We start from the raw sequence: 25,392 nt of genomic DNA, 5'->3' as shown, positions 1-25,392 counted from the left end.
TCATCCCTGGAGTTCCTCCAAGACCTCCGGTCTTTCCCCATTCACGTTAAGGTCTACGAGGTGGTTAGAGCTGCCTTCCATGCACTGTTAAGCGAGAGAACATTAGGGAGACACCACTTGGTTATCCGTTTCCCTCATGGTGTGTTGAGGATGAGGTCCGCAGCTCATGCCAGGGTTTCAACTTGGGACCTAGCTGTGGTTCTAGAATGGTTACCCCTAGCACACTTCAAACCCATAGAGTCCATATCAGAGAAGTTTCTTACTCTAAAGGTGTTTTGTTGTTGTTGTTGTTTTTGTTGTTGTTGTTGTTTTTGGCTATTACATCCCTCAAGAGAGTGGGAGATTTACAAGCCCTGTCTGTCTCTCCTTCCTGTCTGGAGTTCACACAGATTTATTAGATTTTACAGTCTGGACCTTCCTTCCACACGTGGCTCTAAAGTATTTTTATTGTGCACAGAAAAATTTCACACCAGGGCAGGCGTTAGTCAGTGTGGTACAGTGGGCATTTCATTACCCAAAGCGTCATCATTGGACGCATTGCGGGTTCCCTCGAAAGGGAATGTCTCAGGTTACGAATGTAACCATTGTTCCCTGACAGGGGAACGAGACGATGTGTCCCTATGCCACACCTCCTGAATGCCTGCACGTGACTTGCTTCAGCGTATCAGAAGCTGACGCTATTGTGTGCAGGCTTACCTTTGTAGCCTCCATAGCGTGTCGTCATATGCTACGTCACGATGCAATGCCAGTTAGGACGTGCTTCAGGCGCTGTCGCACTGAGGAGATCCCCCAAAGCACCATCATTGGATGCAGCCTCTCATTCCCTTCTCAGGGAACATTTGGTTACATATGTAACCTGAGACGTTTTGTTGTTATTGTTTAAAAGCAGAGGCTCTGTTCTTTCTTTGATATGTTCAGATATTCATATAACAAAATATTCTGGAGGCCATGAATAATTTGTGAAAATTATTAAAAATGCTGCTGGCAGCTGACAACTTACAAAAAGATGCTTGCAGGGAAAGAGTTCATATTAATACCAAGATTCAAAAAATATGCCTGTGGCAACTGGCAACATTTTTACAAAATGAAATTGCATTGCTTCTTGCATGTTTTGCGACACTTTCAAAGTGAAATGTAGGTATGTTAGGTTAATGCTCTTATAGTATTTAAAAATATACCACCTACATGAAGCCTAACCGATAGTGTTAACAAAAGCAAAAATGAGATTTAAAAAAAACACAATCTGAAGCAACAATGCCATTTTATCTTGCTTTTACAAGTCTTTGAGGTCTTTTATTGTGGCTCGTGTTTCACGGGACTCATAACCAAAGCACTCCAAAAGCAATCACAAGTGCAATGCAGCTGAGCTACTATGTCAGAAAAGCCATACATAAATGGATATGATTATGTGATGCAAATGTCAAAATGGTTAATTTTACAAATCATGCACTATGTTAAAAGTGTTTTGAGGTATTATGTAAGGAAATATGCAAAAATAAGTCTATTATCTATTATCTGCCCCTGTAATCATTATTTGTGTGAATAGAAATAAAAGTTGTTGGTGTTTTGCACCAAATAGAATTGCAAAAATTACAAACAGCTTTTCCAAACACTACTACTACCCCTATTAACCCTCCTTCCTTTTCTGCCATAAATGTATTGCTTCATTCCTCTGACAAGACATTAAATACACTACTGGGTTTTTTTTAACACTTTTTTTTTACAGTACTAACAATAGATCTAGGGCCTCAGCCGGGGTCAACCTACTCCTCTGGTCTGACCTGATGCTGTTCAAAAGCCACTGAAATGTCAAGGATCAGCATGCTGCTCTTCAGATTAAGTTTCTAACAACAGTGCATGCAGATTCTGACACTTGTTTGTATTACCCAACTTGTTCATATCTCTCCCTCTTTAGATATCTCCCCGCAGTCTTTACATTTTTATTTCCACAAGAACACACTCAGCTGTAAGTCTTCTGACTTACAGTTGAGTGTATTCTTGTGGAACACACTCAACTGTTCCACACACTCAACTGTACCCATTCCCCTCTCTTCTATCTGTCTATCGCTTTCTTTCATGCTTGGGAATGTTGCCACTCTTCTCCAGTGTCAGGATGGAGCTATTTTTAACAGGACAGCTGAATGTGAGGGGTCATAATGCTGGATAAATACAGTGCCAGTTGGTTGGTCATGGTCTGAGCCAGATCTTTTTTTCTTCACCTCTCTCTTTCTTTCTCTCTCCCTCGCTTCAAGGGTCGCTCCATTTTGTCTGTTCTCCTTTCAGCAAGAGAGGTAAGAAAATTATTTTAAAATCTAAATTCTGTCTTGACAAGGCATTGAGATTAAAAGGCTATGTGCATAATTACGATAACAATAGCAATAAGACAGTGTGGCTGTGGGGTGATATTATCAGTGCAAAACACTTGTAAGAGGAGGAGGAAGTAAGAGTTATATTTATTTCCTTCCTGATTAAAAAAAAACGTTGCCTTTGAAGACAGACAGAACCTAAAACTTCAATGGAACACTTTAGACAGTCTACTAACCATAAGTTGCTTTGCAACTACATTTCAGTTAACTTTCATTAGATTGTTAATAAAATGTCTGCTTAATATCTGCTAACACTTTATTTTGATGGTCCCTAACAGACATTCTACTGACCATAAGTATATGTCAACTTCTTCTATGTCCCCAACCTTATCAGTCTACTGACAGTCTACTAATACTCTAATGAAAGTTAGTTGTATGTATTGCATGTATTTGCAAAGTTACTTATAGTTAGTAGAATGTCTGAAGTGGACCATCTAAACAAATAAAGTGTCATCAGAACTGCAACAAAGCATCTTACCTGATCAACTATAATAAATGTTATCATCCACTGATATTCATTTTTATGGAATTGCAAAATATTTCAAAAGGCTGGCTATATATCTCAAGTCTTATTAGATGTGAATTTTGGTGCAAGATCTACTTAACGCTGGTTTAAAGCAATTAAACAATAGTGATTTTTCAAATAATTTTAGTTAAATACATAATTTTTAATTGGAAAATATGTACAATTTGAATCTCCCAGTTTAGCAATATTGTGACTACCTATATTTATACCATTGCTGACTATTTTTGGATCAAATGTGATCCACGTTTCATAATAAAAATTGCAATATATATGATAATATAATATTTTAATTTTAATTTTAATATATATTTTAAATTGATTTAATGTTATTCACACAACACTGTTCCAAATGATTCATTTGGAATTATTCGTAACACTTTACAATAAGGTTTATTAGTTAAACATTAGTTAATAACTAGTTAGTAACTAACATGAACTAACCATGAGCAATACATTTTTACTGTATTTACTAATCTTTGTTAACATTAGTTAATGAAAATACAGTTGTTCATTGTTTGTTCATGTTAGTTCACAGTGCAATAACTGTTAACAAGATTTTAATAATGTATTAGTAAATGTTGAAATTTACATTAACAAAGATTAATAAATGCTGTATAAGTTCAGTTCATTATTAGTTCATGTTAACTAATGTAGTTAACTAATGTTAACTAATGAACCTTATTGTAAAGTGTTACCGAATTATTCAAAATAGTCTAAAAAATTGTCAGAAGACTGATCTGTCATACATCCTTCAGCCTGCTGTTATAAAGGTCATATATAACATACTTTTTTTGGATCCTGTTTAATGCAATCACCCTCATGCAAGAGCAGCATGTCAGCAGCAGTGCAGCTGGTAGTCGCTAGTTTATATATAGTCTGAACTGTAAGGCAGTAGCTTTTAGACAGTAAAAAGGGCAGAGGTAGGTTCAGCAAAGAGGTGGATGGAGTGGGGTGACAGGAAACGAGCTTGTCCTACATACTTCACATTAAGGTCAACAATGAGAGTAGGCCTCCTCAAGCAAGGCTTTACACATATGTAGCTCTTGGGGGAGACAGAAAGAGAGAACAAGTGATAGACAGTCATTATGAGGAAAGAAAAAAAGATGAAGGAGAAGAGCATGTTAAGCATACCATCATAGTATACTTCCCTATAAACCAAAAAAGAAAAGCAGAAGCAAAAAGGAGACTGATGACAGCAGACTTTTTTCTTCTTTTTCTTTTTTAAATATGGGTGACAAAAAAAAATCTGTCTCTGTATTTGGTTTGAAATAGTTCATCAAAACACTTCCTCATCCCAACATCCCTTTTATTCTACAACATAAATTACACCAGACAGATTCGATTTTTTTTAATGTTTCTTGAAAAAATGTGGTTGCTAACAAATAGTGAAATGGGACTGCAGAGGTGCTAAACTCATCCTCTCGCTTGTTCGTTTTTACAGCCTCATGTTTATACTTGGACTCTTGCAAAATATTCTAACTCAAACTTTCCAACTTGCAGATTTTAAGACTGAAAGAGTTTCAGAAGCTTAGTGGTAGGGACACTGACGTCATGAAACAGATGTGTTGTTTATATATGGCCTAACTTGATCTACAGTGGGTACGGAAAGTATTCAGACCCCCTTAAATTGTTTCACTCTTTGTTATACTGCAGCCATTTGCTAAAATCATTTAAGTTTTTTCCTCATTAATGTACACACAGCACCCCATATTGACAGAAAAACACAGAATTGTTGACATTTTTGCAGATTTATTAAAAAAGAAAAACTGAAATATCACATGGTCCTAAGTATTCAGACCCTTTGCTTAGTATTTAGTAGAAGCACCCTTTTGATCTAATACAGCCATTAGTCTTTTTAGGAAAGATGCAACAAGTTTTTCACAACTGGATTTGGGGATCCTCTGCCATTCCTCCTTGCAGATCCTCTCCAGTTCTGTCAGGTTGGATGGTAAACGTTGGTGGACAGCCATTTTTAGGTCTCTCCATAGACGCTCAATTGGGTTTAAGTCAGGGCTCTGGCTGGGCCATTCAAGAACAGTCACAGAGTTGTTGTGAAGCCACTACTTCGTTATTTTAGCTGTGTGCTTAGGGTCATTGTTTTGTTGGAAGGTAAACCTTCGGCCCAATCTGAGGTCCTGAGCACTCTGGAGAAGGTTTTTGTCCAGGATATGCCTGTACTTGGCCGCATTTATCTTTCCCTCGATTACAACCAGTCATCCTGTCCCTGCAGCTGAAAAACACCCCCACAGCATGATGCTGCCACCACCATGCTTCACCGTTGGGACTGTATTGGACAGGTGATGAGCAGTGCCTGGTTTTCTCCACACATACCACTTAGAATTAAGGCCAAAAAGTTCTATCTTGATCTCATCAGACCAGAGAATCTTATTTCTCACCATCTTGGCAAACTCCTTGCGGGCTTTCATGTGTCTTGCACTGAGGAGAGGCTTCCGTCGGGCCGCTCTGCCATAAAGCCCCGACTGGTGGAGGGCTGCAGTGATGGTTGACTTTCTACAACTTTCTCCCATCTCCCGACTGCATCTCTGGAGCTCAGCCACAGTGATCTTTGGGTTCTTCTTTACCTCTCTCACCAAGGCTCTTCTCCCCCGATAGCTCAGTTTGGCCGGACGGCCAGCTCTAGGAATGGTTCTGGTTGTCCCAAACGTCTTCCATTTAAGGATTATGGAGGCCACTGTGCTCTTAGGAACCTTAAGTACAGCAGAATTTTTTTGTAACCTTGGCCAAATCTGTGCCTTGCCACAATTCTGTCTATGAACTCTTCAGGCAGTTCCCTTGACCTCATGATTCTCATTTGCTCTGACATGCACTGTGAGCTGTAAGGTCTTATATAGACAGGTGTGTGGCTTTCCTAATCAAGTCCAATTAGTATAATCAAACACAGCTGGACCCAAATGAAGGTGTAGAACCATCTCAAGGATGATCAGAAGAAATGGACAGCACCTGAGTTAAATATATGAGTGTCACAGCAAATATATTATGAATACTATAGGACCATGTGATATTTCAGTTTTTCTTTTTTAATAAATCTGCAAAAATGTCAACAATTTTGTGTTTTTCTGTCAATATGGGGTGCTGTGTGTACATTAATGAGGAAAAAAATGAACTTAAATGATTTTAGCAAATGGCTGCAATATAACAAAGAGTGAAATATTTAAGGGGGTCTGAATACTTTCCGTACCCACTGTATACCCTAACTTGAATCATAAACTTTTGTTGCTCACAGAGCTCATATGTATTCTGCAATAATCCAAAAGCCAATTAAATAATCTGTTGGATTTTTGTCGAGGGAACCAAGGTGACACTAACTTCCACGTTGGCCTACAAAAGTACGTCATCACATCTGAGCTCTGTTTATAGGCTAATTTTCTAGCCTAACGTTGACTCAACCAATGAAGTGAATTTGGGGTGAAATTATCTGTTTTTCCAATCAATGTAAGATATTCAGGAAACCTGTTTGTAAACAATCAAGTTCCACAACATTGCCAACTGATTCCATCAGTGAACTACAGCACAGAAATTTACATTTGCCTATGCACTTTATACCTGATTTCACTTTCCCTCTTTCAGTAAAGATGCCTCACGCATATCCATTCCTGAGCCCCGATCAGAAGAAAGAGCTGAGCGATATTGCTCAGAGGATCGTTGCTCCCGGCAAGGGAATTCTTGCAGCTGATGAGTCCACAGGTACAATTAAGACTCAATATGCTTCCAAAATGATACTTCACCCAAATAGGGAATTCTGACTTCATTTCCTGGCTTTCTTTTACCCTGTGGTCTCTCTAGGCAGTGTTGCAAAGCGCTTCCAGAGCATAAACGCTGAGAACACAGAGGAGAACAGAAGGTTGTACCGTCAGTTGCTGTTCACCGCTGACGACCGCATCAAGCCCTGCATCGGTGGAGTCATCCTTTTCCATGAGACTCTCTATCAGAAGACTGATGATGGCAAGCTTTTCTCTGAGTTGATTAAGGAGAGAGGAATGGTGGTAGGAATCAAGGTGGACAAGGGTGTTGTACCTCTGGCCGGCACCAACGGAGAGACAACCACACAGGGTATGAATGACCTTTCTCCACACCCTTTTTAACCTTCACAAATGTTCACACTTTAATATTATTGTCCATTTTAGGTCTGGATGGGCTGTATGAGCGTTGTGCTCAGTATAAAAAAGACGGTGCTGACTTTGCTAAATGGCGCTGTGTGTTGAAGATCAGTCCCACTACTCCCTCCAATCTTGCCATTATTGAGAATGCCAATGTTCTGGCCCGCTACGCCAGCATCTGCCAGATGGTGAGATACTTTATGGCCTGTTTCTATCAACATGGATCAACCAAAGTTTTATATAAATGACTTATAGTGAGTTTGAGAGGCCAACTGCATTGTGGGTGTCCGAAAATGCAAGATTTTAAAAACATGTTTCAAAATGCACTTTTTTGAAAACAAGACTGTTATCGTTTCCTTGTAAACAACAAAAACACGAATTTGTGAAAACGGTGACGTCATGTGCATGCATATTTTGTTTTCAGTCTATAGGTGCATAGTGTTTCTTTACAAAGTGACATCGCCATCTACTGGCCTGGCATGCATAATACAGGTTTTTTAGTTATTTTCACGGATCCATGTGAACAGGGATCGTTTTGACCAGAAATCTCCAAACTTGGTCCTGGAGGGCCACTGTCCTGTAGAGTTTAGCTCCAACCAGCTCCTCCACCATATACAATTAAAACACTTTTTATAGAAAACTATTCTATAAAAGTTTATTTCTTAATTTGTGAAACTTTTTAAATTATCACCAAATTACCGAATTCACCTATTCTTCATGTAAACAATCAGTATAGTACTTTTTTTATTATTTCTTTTGCATTTATTTGTATTTCATTGCAATTATAATTCTGATTTTTTTCCCATTCTGTCCGTGACACTTTCAGAAAACAGACTGATGAAAGTATTCTCATGCACAAGGTGTCTCATGATTCATTTATTCTCATTGCTGTTGTCTCTGCCAGCATGGTATCGTGCCCATTGTGGAGCCCGAGATCCTGCCTGATGGTGACCACGACTTGAAGAGATGCCAGTATGTGACAGAGAAGGTCCTGGCAGCTGTGTACAAGGCTCTGTCAGACCACCACGTGTACCTGGAGGGAACCCTGCTAAAACCCAACATGGTGACCGCCGGTCACTCTTGTTCCCACAAGTACGCCCCTCAGGAAATTGCCATGGCAACCGTCTCCGCCCTGCGTCGCACTGTTCCCCCTGCAGTTCCCGGTGAGTCGAACACACTCACAAACACACGCTCGCACAGATCATCGTCTTGTTAAAACATATACTATATCTTAAAGGATAGTTCACCCAAAAATGAAAATTATCCCATGATTTACTCACCCTCAAGCCATCCTAGGTGTATATGACTATCTTCTTTCAGACGAAGACAATCAGAGATATATTTAAAAATATCCTTAGTCCTCCAAGGTTTATAATGGTTTTGAATGGGGGGCTGCATTTTGAAGTAAAAAATAATGCATCCATCTATAAAAAAAGTAATCCATACGAGAGGGTTAATAAAGGCCTTCTGAAGTGAAGCAATGTATTTTTGTAAGAAAAATATCCATATTTAAAACTTTATAACTTCAAATAACTAGCTTCCGGTGAATAACTAGCTTTTTGGGTGAATTATCCCATTAATTTCTGTGTTACTCCCAAAATACAGATATTCAGCCTTATGTAGTATATGTTGAATGTAAACTAAATTAAATGTGATATATTATCATTATTATCTGAAGCTATCTGAAGTATCCATTTATAATCTACTGTATAAATTAGCACATTTTAAGAAGAGACACAACTCAAACCTTTATCATCTTCTTCACCAAAAGGCATCACCTTCCTATCTGGAGGCCAGAGTGAGGAGGAGGCCTCAGTCAATCTGAGCGCCATTAACCAGTGTCCCCTGAACAAACCCTGGGCCCTCACCTTCTCTTACGGCCGTGCCCTGCAAGCCTCAGCACTGAAAGCCTGGGGTGGCAAGAAAGAGAATGGCAAGGCCTGCCAGGAGGAATTTGTCAAGAGAGCCTTGGTACGTAAACAATTTTACAATGCCAATTAACAGTTATAATCAGTGTTGCTAGTTCCACTTCTTACAACTGTTTTTGGGTTTGTGTATTTTTAGGCCACATAGCATAGAGTAATAAAGTATGACAGATCACTCATAGCAGCTGTCAAATACCCCCACCTACAGTTTGAACCACACTCTACATGATGTCATTATTAATCACTGTAGTTTGTTTTTTCTTTCCTCCCATGTTCAAAATACCACTGCACTTAGCTGTATAGAGAGTGAAACAGGTCCTGCCCACTTTTTCAGCAATCACTACATTAGAAACTTTGATTTGAAGCAAAAAGGTATGAAAATAAATAGGTATGAAAAAAAAATATATTTTTGGTCAAGAGCCAAGCACTCTGTAAATACTACTCCAGCACATCCCAAAGACCTTTAATGAATGTAAGGTCTGGACTATAAAATGATTCTTCATGCTCCCTCCCAACCATTCTTTTACAATTTGAGACTGATGTATCTTGACTTTGTTATCCTGGAATATGGCCATGATGTGTCTTCCTACATGGTTGTTTAAGAAATGAAAAGCTGCACACTCCATCAGTTAGGGTTAGAAGAACTGGTGCAAAACAAATAAAATGCTAGAAACATAATAATCACTGCAATAATGATCCAGTCATAGACTCTCAAGCATTTGCCTATTTAAATCCAAACAGTGAGCGTAGGGAGACTAACTTGATTACATAATTCGCTTTATGGTTGTAGACAGGCACTAAAGAGTTCTTTTGAGTAATGTAGTTCTAAAGAGTAATGTAGTCTTTCACTGGGATTTCCACTGTTAAACATGATTATTTACAAAATTAATTGAAAAAAAAAGTAGTTTGATGGCTTCAACAAAAGCATATACCATGAATTTACAACTTTGTAGGTCACAGTAGGTTGATTTTTAACTTGCCCTATTATGCTTTTTCTGATATTACGGTCCCACTTCATATTAAGTGGCCTTAATCATGGCCGGGAGAGTTCTCATCAATTCCAGAGAATCTCTCTCTGAACAAAGGAATACAACAGGTTTTATAGGATTTCAGGTACACTTCACAGTCAGTATGGCAGTATGGATTCTACACCTGTCCCCAACCCTGCCATTCTGAGCATTCCACCTGCCACGACCTCTGCCTCTTCCTCTTCTTACCTCTTGATAGTTGTCATCTCTTGGCATTTGGTTGCTGGACTGGGACTGGTAAAACATATACTGAGCATTTTCCAACTTCTGCTGTTTCTCTGTGTTCCTCTTTTCATCATTCTGTTCAGCATGCTTGGCATGTTGCATCACCACTTCCAGATTCTGAGCTTCCCATCCAATGCAGGTCAATTTGACAGCTTTCTGTATGTTTGGAAGCAGGCCATTTACCAAATGGTGTTTCAGAACCCCTGTGTTGTCGGTTCCTTCTGGAAGACCTGCACATTCATCAACAACAGTCTTTAGTCTCCCAAGATAAGCAGTGACAGTCTCACCTTTCAACTGCTTTGTGTTGGCAATTGCTGCCCAATCTGGCCGTAGTGGGTAAGCCAGTCTCAGTCTCTCAAGCATTGCTGTCCATTGGACTCTCCACTCCTGAGCTTCAGTTCCTCCTTCTTCCAGACGTTGCAGGGCAGGGTTGAAAGCACCTTTGCCTGCTCCACGCACTTCTGTCCACTTCAATCCCACTCTCGCACTGATTATTGCTGACCAGTGTCGACCTGTGGGTTTATAAATCACATCAACATTGTATTTGCACTTATGAACCGTTCTACCCCTTTTTCTGGATCTGGGAGTGCAGCTGTTACATTTCGAAGTTCTTCCAAATCCCAAGGTCTCTCCACCCACACTGGCCCTTCGGCACCTGGAAACTGAAACATAGGCAAATTACAAGTTTTCTCAGTCTTTTTCCCAATCACAGAGACCGACCGGGTTTTCATTGGGTGTGTGAGAGGTGGTTTTCCAGCTTTTCTTTTCACCCCCTTAAATACATGGCTTAGGGGCTCACGCAACTCAGGTATCATCGCCTCGTTCAGGAGTCTTCGAACTTCCTGATAAACTCCTGCATCCCTCTCATCCTCATCATCATCATCTGAGCTCTCACCCTCTGTCTTCACTTCCCCTTTTCTGGAGCACGGTTCTGCAAATCTCCCAGGTACTGGCACTTGTCCAACATCCTCTTCTCCCGCAGCATTGTATAGCGGGGGCCACCTGCATCCACTCACCGCCTGCATATCATCAAGCTCTTGCTTCTGCTTCTTGGTCTGTAAGGCACTAAGAGCAACCTTTTCCTCCTCACCTTTTCTTTGCCTCTCGTATCGAGCCTCCGCTTCTCGCTCCCATCTGTTGAACAGCGTCCAGTCAATCCGTCTCCGCTTCTTTGGGGATAGATTCTCCAAGATACGCCTTGATTCTAAAAATTCTAAAATTGACACACTCAAAGTACCACAGTTTTTCCCAAATTGTCCTTTTGTGAACTTTGACCACAACTGAGCAATTTGCTCTGTTTGCAAATTCCACTTTCTAACCAATTCTCAGAAAGGACCCTGGAACTCAGTTTTTTTCAGTTTTTATTTTACCGCAGCAATTGGAATAGGAGAAACAGGATTCAATACCAATTCTCCTGTGCTTCTATCTATATTTGGTCTTAGATTAGGTCTAGTAAGCAAATACAAGGATGTTTGACCTATCATTAAATATGGGTCTGGATTGTAATCATAATACCATGCTTTAGTGCAACTAATCCCCAAAACTGCAAAATCTTGCTCAAATATTTCTTCAATTTGGCCACTCAATCTCACTCCTACACGACATAAGTATATCTTGTTAAACTGAAAGGATACCGCTGGGGCGAATTCAGTCGAATTTCATCATCCCTATAGGCTAACCGGATACATCTTTTAAAACTGGGCCTAGCCAGTGTCTCTCTTACTTAATCACAGCTCAACACAACACAACATTCAAACAAAGAACATAAACAAAAACAAACAACATCCAACATCAGACAGAATTTCAAGTTCAAAACTTTAGAAATTGCAAAATTGCATTTTGTTTGTCCCAATAATAAGCAAATCAAAGGAAAAGAACTGGAGTCTGTGTCCTACCTCAAACCTTAAGTCCTTTCAGCCCGTCTCGGATGGATCCCTCCGTCGATCGGGGTCTCGGGGTCTCTTTTCTGCGAATTGCAAGTTGGCAGAATGCAGAAATAGGAAAAATAATAATCAAGTTCCTCTTACTCAAATTTAAAACTATCTGGCCCCCACTGACGGACAGAGGGAGGATCCCTTGGGCTCCTGGAAGCTCGCCAAAACTGTGGTAGATTTTCCAAGACACACCTGACTTAAGTTACCTTCCTGGGGCATCTCCTAATTGACACCCGAGCGTCTCCTAATCAACACTCAATAAATTTCCTGATCTTTCGGAGCGTCTCCTAATCGACAGAGACCCCAGTTTTTGTCCTTCAAAGCTTTAATCACGGCCGGGAGAGTTCTCATCAATTCCAGAGAATCTCTCTCCGAACAAAGGAATACAACAGGTTTTATAGGATTTCAGGTACACTTCACAATAAGTATGGCATGATCTATTACTCATTATCATCAGTCTCAATACGATTGGTTTAGATTTAAGAAAAACATCTCAGTTCCTCTGTCCCGCAAAATTTAGATTTAGAACAACTGAATCACAAGATCATCAAAAAATGCCTCAGGGTTAATAGTTCAGATTACTCAGTAGGTTAAAACAATTCCTCAAAGACTATTTTTTATCCTTAGAAGGATGCTGTCTAGCCAGCAAAGCAGAATTTTTCTGAATCACAACACTCAGTCCTAGTGACTATTTCTCTTTTTCAAAGTTAGATTATTATTAAGCCTGTAAAAGAAAAGAAATGTTAGTTCATTATTAATTAGTTCAAAAATTCCATCACAATAGCAAAACACTTTTGCTGCTATTGAGGTGGGATAAGGGTAAGGTTAGGGACAGGTTTGGTGGTATGGGTAGGTTTAAGGGTAGGGGTAAGGTGTAAGGAATGGGTCAACAGTGTAATTATTAATGTAATTACAGAAATTAATTACAGATGTAATTACATGCAGGTGTTTTTAAAATGTAAGTACAATGTAAAAACATGTATGTACACAATAAGTGCATTGTATCAAATCATTAATTTAAATGTAAGTACACAGTAGTTAAGGCCACTTAATATAAAGTGGGACCGATATTACCTTTAATGTATTGTGTAAAGTTTCAAAGATCAAAGTACATGATAATTGGAGTTATTGTCTCACAAATTAAAGAACCGGTTCTAACCTGCCTGAAATGAATCGTCAGTAATTCCAGTCTTAATTTCTGCACAAACCTACATAACAATGTAACAAATAATGCATAATGCCAGCCTATGGTCTACATTGACCCGCCCTCAAACACTATCCGCTTGTTAAGTCGTGACGTAAGGCGTAAGGAACACCATTTCTGGGTCCAAACCCCGGCTTGTTTCACTTGAGAATGCCATCTCGACGGCCGTTTATACGGTGGCCGAGAGAGCTCAACGCGCTGCAAATGAAGAAAACACATGCAAATAAAGAAAACATCTTCATCAGTTTGACAACACATGCGCTGCAAATTCCACAACACTTACAAATAGTGAAACGCGCTCCAAATAAAGAAAACATCTTCATCAGTTTGACAACACACGCGCTGCAAATTCCACAACACTTGCAAATAGTGAAACGCGCTCCAAATAAAGAAAACATCTTCATCAGTTTGACAACACACGCGCTGCAAATTCCACAACACTTGCAAATAGTGAAACGCGCTGCAAACTCCACAACACTTACAAATAGTGAAACGCGCTGCAAATAGGACTGCTCATAATCAGAATGTTAACAAACAAAACGAAAAAAACTCACCTTTCAGGTGCACACCACCTAAGAGTAAACATGAACAATCCCAGCCAGCGGTCCCAGACGGTACGTCAATGTGTTCCCTATAACATTTTCGTTGTGGTCTGTGCCAGTCTCGGCGCCAGGACAAACGATTTGGGGGATATTATTTTGTGTTAAAATATTATTAATAAATGATTAATAATAAATAACATATATATTTTTTATTTACTTGATTTTATGTCTCAAATCCCAGTCAATTATTCACTGTAGAAAGTGAAAGTAAAAACTCAGCGATGAGAGCTCTACTTCAACATGTTCTGATAACTATTTAACCTTAATTTATTTCTTAATTTCTCTTATGGCCCATACATATTGAAAAAATGAGAAGAGATATAGGTGTTACTTAAAAAAAAAAAAAAAGTAACACCCTATCTCTTTTCATTTTTTTTCAATACGTATGGGCCACAAGATAAATATTAAGAAATAAATTAAGGTTAAATAGTGTTATCAGAACATGCTGAAGTAGAGCTCTCATCGCTGAGTTTTTACTTTCACTTTAGCTGAGTTTTTCTAATTAGCTAATCTCATCGCGTCGGTTATGCATGATGCACTATAAATTATTGCGGGGCAAATTAAATTATTATTTTAATTCTAAAAGTAGCCTAATCATTATCGTCACCATCATCATCATCAATCAGATCATCGCAGAAGGACTTGAGATCGCTGGGCCTGGTATGTGCTATTTGCAGCGCGTTTCACTATTTGTAAGTGTTGTGGAGTTTGCAGCGCGTGTGTTGTCAAACTGATGAAGATGTTTTCTTTATTTGCAGCGCGTTTCACTATTTGTAAGTGTTGTGGAGTTTGCAGCGCATGTGTTGTCAAACTGATGAAGATGTTTTCTTTATTTGCAGCGCGTTTCACTATTTGTAAGTGTTGTGGAGTTTGCAGCGCGTGTGTTGTCAAACTGATGAAGATGTTTTCTTTATTTGCAGCGCGTTTCACTATTTGTAAGTGTTGTGGAGTTTGCAGCGCGTTTCACTATTTGTAAGTGTTGTGGAGTTTGCAGCGCATGTGTTGTCAAACTGATGAAGATGTTTTCTTCATTTGCAGCGCGTTGAGCTCTCTCGGCCACCGTACGTTTATGAGCGCTATTTATTCATATTAAACATTTAACATTTTAAAGTTAAACATTTAAAATACTTAATCTACACAACAGGTCTGCGTGGTCACAGCGTCACAGACATTAATATATTAATGATTTATAAAAGATGAATCACTGTCTCTCCATCTGGGATTTTGGTATGGAGATAAAGGTTATGATTATAATTTTTTCATGTGTGCATGTTCTTGTGGTATGAGATAGAGAGTTTGGACCCAGAAGCGCTGCTGTGTGACGTCAGACTTAACAACCAAATAAGCTGAGGCCTTTAAGAGTTTGGTCCATGCTGTCGACAAGTTGAGAAGACATTTTTCTTGCTGCAAAAGCAAATCCACTTTGCATGCACTTCTAAAGGATGAGGACTCGTGCAGGAATTGATACAAAGTGCTGAGGAAGCCTCTGGAGCTGAAATTCAGATATGGTAATAGGCGTTTTTTTTTCCACCGACACACACTGTAAGCATTAGAACAATCACAACTGACTGGGCCATTGATCAATCAGAGCCAAGAAGACCAATCACAACAAACTGAGCCATCTGACCAGTCAGAGCAGAGTAGGCTCTCGGAAGGGAGGGGTTTAGAGAGGCCGAATCCTTTATCGAACCATTTCAGACACTGTGAGAAAAGAGGTGATGCTGCAGTGTATATTATGAGAAAATTAAAGTGTTTTTTGACCTGAATGCATGTAAGCCTATTGTAGGACACCTCTGAAACAAAATTGGGAGCCTTTAAAATAGCATAATAGGGACACTTTATTGTTACAAATCAAATCCCGTATGGAAAAAATGAATGGGATTTTTACTTCCAGTACCCGAATTTTGCACTCTATCAAATGTGTTTTGATTGGCTGTAATTTAGTTGAGTCACAAAGTATTTTTGCTTTCAGTATGAAGACAGTGACATTATTTGCAAACATTTTTGACATCCAGCTCACTGTTCTTGTGTTTAATAAACCCATGTGTTGATTTCCTCTACAGAACAACAGCGCAGCAGCCATTGGTAAATATGTCTCCAAAGGAGACACCGGAGCTGCGGCGGGAGAGTCTCTGTTTGTGGCCAACCATGCTTATTAAAAAAACACAACTGACCGCACCTACTGACTAATCTGTGTTCTGTCACATACACAGTGTGATGAATCATTTCTGTGACCCTTCCTCACTTTTATTCCTGTAGTCATTTTTCCAGTGTCATTTGACAATGATGTCACAGTAAGTAAGTATCATTGTAACTGACCAAACATCCTCTTGGCCGCCCCCGTTTCATGCTGTCATTCTACTGATCCGTCCTATTTCTGTGGCTGCAACCCTTACAGTTTTGCATCTGTTGTTTTCTTTTTCACTATATATTTTCTTTTGGCAAAAGAATAAAGAACCAACATACCAACACATAGTGTTTGATTGCCTTCACAAGTTTGTGATCTCTGTATCATCAACTTTGAATGTTGAAAATTGCATTACTTTATATATTAAATGTATAACTATTCAATTAAGTTCTGTGTCTTTGCTGTTTCAGATCACAGACTGACTAATTTAATGATTATAAACCTGCCCATGAAAAGTCTAATATATAATTGGAGAAAACAATCTGTTAGGATTCCTATCATCTCAATGGCATGTGCTCAACAGGCCCAAAAATATATGACCTAGATTTATAGAAAACCTGCCTTTAAAATCAAAATTTTGTACTATAATATGACATTTTTTCAATTCATGTGTTGCTTGCAAAAAAATATTTCATTACACAGCTAAATTTGAACAGCTGTCAGAGGAGAAAGTTGTTTATACAGCATCTACCAGCCTATGCTAGCTGCTCATGTTAACCACAAAAAAAAGACTTCAGGAGCTTTAAATGTTTTAATTCCACTGTATATTTTCTCTGTCATACATTCATTTTCCCCTTAACTTGTTAGCTCAGAATTGCATGTGTGTGTGAGTCAATTTTAAGTGACTATGAGTGTGAGGAAGTTTGAGATGAGTGTAGTGAAGAGAATGATAAAACTAGAGTAGAATGAGAAGTGAAGTGTGGCTGAGCTAGAGCATGTAAAGCTGCCGTCTGTGCCGTTGGATGAAAAGGTCACAAAGCCAATGGTGGCTCCCTCCACGTTCTCCGTGACCCAAGTGTTGAACTCAGAAACACGTGAATACACCTCTGGGAACCCTTCTCTGGCACAGGCTAAAGACGTCCCAAAACTCGTGATCCCAGCCTGGACCCACACAGAACCCTGTTTGCACTGTAATGGACCTCCAGAATCTCCCTGCAGAAGGAAGCAGAGAGCAGACAGAGAATCAAGACAAGTGAACATGCAACAGCAGGGTTGTTTTAAAGATAGAGAGACTTGAAGGAATAGTTCACACTTTTGATCTGTCCCTAACGCAATTGCTATTGTATGGCTTCAGAAGACTATATGTCTAACTTTTAACATAATTTAAGACATGTAGACTACTTTCAAGATCATTTTAAGGTGTTTTTTGTCGTTTTCTCTTTTTGTCATCATTCTCTATATAAAAATATATGTATATAGAAATGAATGCCCGGGATATTCTTTACCTTAGGGGTGATAATAACAGATTTTATTTTTAATATTACTTTAATATCTTTGTCCATTGCACTTACTCACCTGGCAGATCCCTTTGCCTGCTCTCCCAGCACAAATCATCTGTGGTGTGATTGTAGCATCACCTATTGGCTTATACTGGCAGCTACATTGTGAGTTGCCTACAACTGGAATTTCCACCTCCTGAAGTTTCTGGGGGGCCGGCAAAGACACTGTCGTACACAGACACAGAGAGTGATTGTGTGTGACTGACATGTTTAGCCAAGGAAGGAAACACAGCGTAACAAATGGAAGATTCATTTCATCCTCATGCTAACACATTAATCTCTTGTCCGTTTATGTGAATAAAACAGGAAAGTTGTGGTCTAATGGTTAGAGAGTCGGACTTGTAACCCGAAGTTCGCAGGTTCAAGTCTCAGAACTCACTTTCATGGTGCCTAAACCAGGGTTGGTGCAAACTAAACTGAAACGTACTTGGCTGGCCATCTAAACTGGCTTTGTGGTATAGGCCCCAGGGATGTATTCCAGAAAGCAATGTTAACTTACTGTCACATGCATAGGCATCGATCATGTGGGTTAATTTTGATTGGTTAAAATTAATGGAGATTATCTTGTGTATTCCAGCTGGAGCACCACGGAAAAAACACAAGATATTCTCCATTAATTTGAACCAAACAAAAACTGATTGAGGTTCAGGAATCACTCTGATCGGTGTGTCTCACGTCGAGTCCCAGCAGGTCGTAATACACACAGTTACACATAGATGCCACATTCGACTGATCCAGACATGTCGGTGAGTCCGCCATCTTGGAACGGTGTCGTCACTCACAGTAAGAATCAATAATGCCACAACATTGATTTAAAGATTTAAATTCAGGAAGAAACAGAATAAACTTCCACAGGTGAGAATGTGTTGGTTTGTTTTTATGTGTATTAACTCAGTATTACAGGTTTTTACTATGGTATTTTTCAATGTTTACTTTTACTATGGTAACTTTTTAATGTTGTTTTAGCGGACGCCTTCGTCTTGTTGTAATGTGTTTAGCAAAATCATCAGCTGAATTCTATTGCAGATATAGATATTCATACATGTCTAACAAAGGTTACAAACTTGCTCTCGAATGTTCACGGACCGGCTTTGACCGTTCTAAAATGGCAGGCAGCTTACATATAGACGCTCACTTCTTTTGTCTTCTTCTTTTGTTTAATGGTGTGTTAGTGCATATTTCCACCTACTGGACACACCTACTTCTTATGCAATCCTTTTTTTCTCTTTCTCCATACCATGCATGATGCAAGATTATGTTTTTTGACAAGTTCTGTATTTGTTAGATTTTATAATTTGTATTATACAGAAAATGTCCAGTTGTGGGAAAAAAAGACAAAAAAAGACAACCTTTTAATTGCAGAACAATTATGTGTGAGATCATATCAGCACCCAAAAGACAACATATGCTGGTCCATCAGCACACCATGATCCCAAGCTGGTCTCAGCCTAAAAAACATGCCTTATGCTGGTTCACCAGCACACCCGCTTTTCATGTTGGGGACCAGCAAACCAGCATCCCATGCTGGGATCCAGAAAACTAGTAACCAGCATCCCATGTTGGTTGGGGACCAGCAACAATCAGCAGGTTATGTTCAAAGTGTAAGTTGCTTTGGCTACTTAATACCCTGAAAATGATCTCAGTTTTTTTAAACCAAAAGTTGAGGTTATCTGCTTCCTTATCCATGACCTTACCTACGTATGTTGCGTAACCTGCTTTCTGACATTTTTAGGTTTCACAAGTTCACACTTGCATATAATCGAATAGAGTAAAAAGTATGTGTATTTGGCATGCTGTCCGGGGGGAGGGCTCCCAGCTCAGAATGTGGCCTGAACCCAGAGTACACCCGAACTTTGTTAATAAAACATAATTTTGTGAGATTCACTGGTGTTCTCAGGCTGTCAGATCTACACATTTGAAATCTGCATATAGTCTATGTTTTTCTACATGTTAGAACTTGTAAAAGTCCTATGCATTAAAATATACATTAAATACCTGTACATATTCTTAAGTTATGAATTACAAATTTTGGGACACTCACAGTCTTTGCCAATGTTTCCCCAACCTGTAGCCCAGCAGGTTGTGGCGTTGTGAAAGACACTCCCTTTGGATGCCAGGCAGACCGGACGAATGTATTGAGTGAAGTTCACAGGTTGACTCAGTTTCATCAGGGAGATGTCATTATTGTAAAGGGTGTTGTTGTACTTTGGATGGACGATGATGGACTGAATACCAACTCTTACTTCATTTGCGTTGGCAACAGATGTGCTCTGGGTTTCTCTTCCCAAGTACAATGTCCAACGGTTGACGTTAGTACTGTTGCAATGAAGAGTTGGAAATAAACATTTGCTTTAAGCTAGAGAAAAGTAAATTTGCAAGCAGGCATATGGAAACATAGTTTCAAATTTAAGATAATAAAGATAAAAAGCAGCCTTTCTTACGAAATTATGCAGTGAGCAGCCGTCATCACCCATTGGCTGTGGATCAGGGTTCCCCCACAGATATGTCCGCCGTTGTAATGTACACTGACCTGCCAGGGCCAGTTACCTGCAGGGGCATCCGTGCCGCCCACTATACGTGTATTTAGAGGAGCTACCCCACAATCTGCAGACAATAAATTATAGATTTATAGACAAATTAAGGCTGCACGATTAATCAAAATAAATGTGATTTAAATATACAGTCAAACCAAAAATTATTCAGATATTTTTGATATTTTTGTTATATTTTTACTAGTGGGTGCAGGACACTATAGTTCATTTATGTAAGTGAGGATAGCAAAATAAAGTAAACTGTGACATATTATACCCCAAAATTCTTCATACGGTGGACTACCAGTAACATTGATAAAAAAAAAATGTGTAACCAAAAATTATTCAGACACTTTGACCTGACTATGTTTTGCTTAAGTGTTATCTGACATAATTAAGATTAATTTTTTTCTGACACAGTTTAACTCTGAGATCTTGTCATATTTTATTACCATTTTTTTAAAGGTGCCCTAGAATTAAAAATTGAACTTACCTTGGCATAGTTAAATAACAAGAGTTCAGTACATGGAAATGACATACAGTGAGTCTCAAACTCCATTGTTTCCTCCTTCTTATATAAATCTCATTTGTTTAAAAGACCTCCGAAGAACAGGCGAATCTCAACATAACACCGACTGTTACGTAACAGTCGGGATCATTAATATGTACGACCCCAATATTTGCATATGCCAGCCCATGATCGAGGCATTAGACAAGGGCAGGCAGTATTAACGTCTGGATCTGTGCACAGCTGAATCATCAGACTAGGTAAGCAAGCAAGAACAGCAGCGAAAAATGGCAGATGGAGCAATAATAACTGACATGATCCATGATAACATGATAGTTTTAGTGATATTTGTAAATTGTCTTTCTAAATGTTTCGTTAGCATGTTGCTAATGTACTGTTAAATGTGGTTAAAGGTACCATCATTTCTTACTGTATTCACGGAGACAAGAGCCGTCGTTTTTTTTTTTTTTTTCATTATTAAACACTTGCAGTCTGTATAATTCATAAGCACAACTTAATTCTTTATAAATCTCTCCAACAGTGTAGCATTAGCCATTAGCCACGGAGCACAGCCTCAAATTCATTCAGAATCAAATGTAAACATACAAATAAATACAATACTCACATAATCCGACGCATGCATGCAGTATGCATGACGAACACTTTGTAAAGATCCATTTTGAGGGTTATATTAGCTGTGTGAACTTTGTTTATGCAATGATTAAGGCAAGCGCGAGCTCTGGGGGCGGAGAGTGCGCATTTAAAGGGGCCGCAGCCTGAATCGGCGCATTTCTAATTATGCCCCAAAATAGGCAGTTAAAAAAATTTATTTAAAAAAATCTATGGGGTATTTTGAGCTGAAACTTCACAGACACATTCAGGGGACACCTTAGACTTATATTACATCTTGTAAAAAAACATTCGATGGCACCTTTAAAATATAGTGAAAAAACTGTATTAATGAATGAAATGTTCAAGGTGTCTGAATAAATTTTGGTTTATATATGAAGTGCACGTTTCATAGTGAAGCCCGACGCAGTGTTCTGAACAGCTCATTATCATCTTCCCATACTTGTAATGAAAAGCACTTCTCCACAAAATAGAAGGACTCCCTGTTTTTTCGTCGAAATAAAAGTTTGTTTAATAAAAGAATTAAGCGACAAATATTAGTATTGTAATTTTAAATAAAAATAAGAGTTATTATCATATTATTTTTCTTAAATACAATTTTTTAATTTACAGTGAAATACAGTCACCTCTGATAACAGATCATTCTAAATAATGTAGACACATGCATTTTCTGTAAAGCTGCTTTGAAACGATATGTAGTGTATTTTTTATTTTATTTTTTTAGTTTGTTATTATTAAAACAACTGCTGTGAATAGGTCCTGCTCTTTTTTTCCCATCTCTGCTGGAACCATGCCCTGACAAGTAGTAGTAATAATTATAATAATAATAATAATCATTATTATTATAGCCATATTGATACATATTGACAGAAACTTGGCCAAGTGCAGCCCTACAAACAATCACAGCAATCATTATATAATCATTCATTTTCAAATATGCAATAATGTTTAATCAGAAAAATAGCAATTACATTTGTTGTCTTCAAATCATGCAGCTCTATTACCATAATATAACTTGCATATGATTCATTTTGTACTGCTCTTACCGTATGTCTGTGCATTTGAGCCTGCGGAGAAAGAGCAAACAATTTCAAACTTTTAATGAGTTTTCCTAAATTGCAGTTCAACAGAATGGAAGAAAATGCTTCTTCTTCTAATAATGTTTTGATATTCATACTGGAAAACAAAACAGTGATTAAGAAAATCATTTTCTGTAGTGTGAATCTCATAAGAATGACAGAACATAACTGTAACTGCATGGACTATTTCAAAAAATGGGAACTTTTTATATCATTGAAAATTCACTCACATTAACATTTGACTCTGCAAAAACACATACTGAATATACTCATGATCAAACTTACCCTCCACACTCAACATGGCTATAAAGCTGAGCAAGATCACTGACAACTCCATGGCTGCAATGAAATGTGAAAGAGAAATGTTTTATGGCTTTCATTGTCTTTAAATCGCCTGTGTCGCCTAAATTGACGTGTCTTTCTGGTCAATCACAAATACACAAAGTGTTCATCTAATGAAACAGGTTTGACTCGTCTCATTCTTTCCTATAGATGAAAGTATGGCAGGGCAGGGCAAGTTTATTTATATAGCCTAACACACTTCATACTCAATGATAATTCAAAGTTTAACACAGAAAGGGAATTAAAATAATCATAAATATCAATAAAATAAAATATCAATAAAAATATCATGCCTGACTACCTGAATCACTAAATTCGGGGCTCCCCTGTCACATAAAGACGGTGATGCCAGTAACAGCTAAAACACAACTTATATCCTATAAAAACACACAATTTACATACATTTACACTTTTTGCATAACTTGACAAAATTAGGCTAGAATTTGATTGGAAATGATTTGATGATATTCTATTTAATTGTTCTTTACATTTGTCACATTGATTTAGGTTTTGGTTGATGTTTTCGTCTTTTATTTTGTAATTTGCCTTAATCATGTTTCCTGCTTCCTTTCATGTGATTCTATCATGTGTTTCCTAGCAGAGATTGTATATAACAGGGAGATGAGAGGGTCTGTATCTCTTACCATTGGAGAAAGCGTAACGGCTAACTTAATCATGTGCAGCACCTCTCAGCCTATCGTGTAATGACAGTGACATCAGTGTCCGCCGTTCAAAGCTCCTTCCCTGCGTACCGCCACAGCCGGAGCGTTAGCATTAGCCGTTACTCTGTTTTGGCTCAAACTTGCAGGCTTGCCTTCCAATGGCATTTACACAATATCTATTGTTCAATCTGTAATTTTGTTTTTAAATGCAAACAAATAAAACTTACATCCTAATATGCATGAAAAAATTACATAAATGTAATAATAATTAAACAGAAAAGATAAATATATTAGGGAAAAAAGAAAAAGAAACCCAAAAGTGCTATCCAGTGGTAAAAGCAGGTAATCAAGGCATAATAAACATAAGCTTGCAGAAAAGAAATAAAAGTGGACCAAACTTTTTCAAATAACAAAATCTTGTCTTGTAGGGTATATCTAATTTTTTGTAAATGTGTACCAATGAACTCTGTCAGCCATATTTTAAGAGTTGGAACTTCCTTTTTCTTCCAAAACAAAATAAGTTTTTTGGCAGTCGTTATTATATAATGTGTCTTTATACACAGATAAATTTGAACAGCTGGCAGAGGAGAAAGTTGGGTTTTGCATTACAGCATCTGCAGCAAAGTCTAGCTGCTCAAGGTAAACAGAAGAAAAAAAAATCTTTTTAGCATTTTATGCCCTTTTCAAGACATTCTAAATTTGACTGTGTATTTTCTCTGTCACACTTTGATTTTCCCCTTAACCTGTCAGCTCAGAGCTGCATGTGTGTGTGAGTCAATTTTAAAGCACTATGAGTGTGAGGAAGTTTGAGATGAGTGTAGTGAAGAGAATGATAAAACTAGAGTAGAATGAGAAGTGAAGTGTGACTAAGCATTTAAAGCTGCAGTCTGTGCCATTGGATGAAAAGGTCACAAAGCCAATGGCGGCTCCTTCAACATTCTCAGTGCTGAACTCAGAGACACACGAAAACACCTCTGGGAAACCTTCTATGGCACAGCCCAGGTCCGTGACAAGACAAGTGAACATGCAACAGCAGGGTTGTTTAAAATCACCATGAAATCAAAACTGACGATTCCTATTTATATTACAGTATTTATTATAAATTACTTATCCACGCACACATTTTTTTTTTTTATTCATGTGCCTCGTAATATTTAATCAAAATAATTTCCATCTCTGATGTTATCTTTAATAGCGTGAAGGCGGGACAACCTGTCACTCACATGAGATCGACCAATAGCAAAACACAAACATCTAATCATCCAATCAATTCCCCATGGACAAAATCAAGTCCCACCCTACATTTTTTTCAAGAAGTCCTTTCAGTCGGTTCATATCTGTCACAATAGGGAAGAAAAGACTATCGCAGCTTCAGTTTCATGCCGACTTTAAAATAAGATAGAGAGACACAAAACAATAGTTCACACTTTTGGTCTGTTCCTAATGCAATTGCTATTAAATGGCTTTAGAAGACTTGTAAGTTACTACACGACTTTACAACTTGTAATTAATGTCATATGCACTACTTTCAAGATATTTTTAAGGTGTCGTTTCTCATTTTGGAGCTTGACATCCCAGTCCTTGATTACCATATAAAAATATATGAATAGGCCAATATAAAAACAAAGAGTGCCCAAAGAATATTCTTAAAAAATTTAATGACAGAATTTTTCTTTTTTGTTTGACTCACCTGACAGGTTCCTTTGCTCGTTCTCCCAGCACAAATCATCTGTGGTGTGATTGTAACACCGCTTACTGTCTTATAATGGCAGCTACATTGTGAGCTGCCCACAACTGGGATTTCCACCTCCTCAAGTGTCTGAGGAACCGGCAACACCTTTTTCATACACAGAGAGTTGGTCTTTCAGCCTTGTAAGCTAACTAACTAAAAACCAGCTGAACACCAGGCTGGGAGACCAGTTTCACCAGCTTAAACCAGCCAAGACCAAAAAAAAACAGAAACACCATTAATGGAAGATTCGTTCCACCATCACACTAACACAATCTCTTGGCTGCTTATGTGAC

The 25,392-nt window shown here is 38.4% G+C and overlaps 2 protein-coding genes and 1 pseudogene across 5 annotated transcripts in view; 1 reads left to right on the top strand and 2 right to left on the bottom strand.

The window, feature by feature from the left end:
* Positions 1 to 12,956, bottom strand: part of LOC125255608 — a 43,647-nt pseudogene extending 30,691 nt beyond the window's left edge.
* aldoab (aldolase a, fructose-bisphosphate, b) lies at positions 2,086 to 16,503 on the top strand. Of its 2 annotated transcripts, none has more exons than XM_048170997.1 (7): positions 2,086 to 2,291; positions 6,486 to 6,597; positions 6,697 to 6,963; positions 7,038 to 7,198; positions 7,915 to 8,173; positions 8,782 to 8,981; positions 15,992 to 16,503. In XM_048170997.1, exons 2-7 carry the CDS (start codon positions 6,486 to 6,488, stop codon positions 16,085 to 16,087), a joined length of 1,095 nt encoding a protein of 364 aa, XP_048026954.1. In that variant the 5' UTR covers positions 2,086 to 2,291; the 3' UTR covers positions 16,088 to 16,503. The 2 variants fall into 2 exon arrangements, with proteins under 2 accessions (XP_048026954.1, XP_048026952.1); XM_048170995.1 differs by having other exon boundaries at positions 2,088 to 2,291; positions 6,481 to 6,597.
* A 350-nt stretch (positions 16,504 to 16,853) lies between these two features.
* zgc:123217 (uncharacterized protein LOC641414 homolog) overlaps positions 16,854 to 25,392 on the bottom strand; it is a 17,000-nt gene continuing 8,461 nt past the window's right edge. For all 3 annotated transcript variants that reach the window (XM_048170992.1, XM_048170991.1, XM_048170993.1), the window contains exons 3-8: positions 22,649 to 22,702; positions 22,331 to 22,351; positions 20,057 to 20,219; positions 19,657 to 19,931; positions 17,632 to 17,780; positions 16,854 to 17,268 (exon numbers count right to left, since the gene is read on the bottom strand). In XM_048170992.1, the coding sequence (XP_048026949.1) occupies positions 16,954 to 17,268; positions 17,632 to 17,780; positions 19,657 to 19,931; positions 20,057 to 20,219; positions 22,331 to 22,351; positions 22,649 to 22,702 (977 nt within the window). In that variant the 3' untranslated portion in view covers positions 16,854 to 16,953. The remainder of the gene's footprint in view (positions 17,269 to 17,631; positions 17,781 to 19,656; positions 19,932 to 20,056; positions 20,220 to 22,330; positions 22,352 to 22,648; positions 22,703 to 25,392) is intronic.

Source organism: Megalobrama amblycephala, linkage group LG20 (assembly GCF_018812025.1).
Source record: "Megalobrama amblycephala isolate DHTTF-2021 linkage group LG20, ASM1881202v1, whole genome shotgun sequence".
Lineage (NCBI taxonomy): Eukaryota > Metazoa > Chordata > Actinopteri > Cypriniformes > Xenocyprididae > Megalobrama > Megalobrama amblycephala.
The sequence above is the reverse complement of the archived record's forward strand: the minus strand, read 5'-3'. Positions and strand labels throughout refer to the sequence as shown.

Bases quoted from the DNA above. Each gene is read 5' to 3' on its own strand.
- aldoab (XM_048170997.1), top strand. From the start codon at position 6,486: ATGCCTCACGCATATCCATTCCTGAGCCCCGATCAGAAGAAAGAGCTG. The intron at 7,199-7,914 runs GTGAGATACTTT...TGTCTCTGCCAG, and splicing joins ACGCCAGCATCTGCCAGATG to CATGGTATCGTGCCCATTGT. The intron at 8,982-15,991 runs GTACGTAAACAA...TTTCCTCTACAG, and splicing joins AATTTGTCAAGAGAGCCTTG to AACAACAGCGCAGCAGCCAT.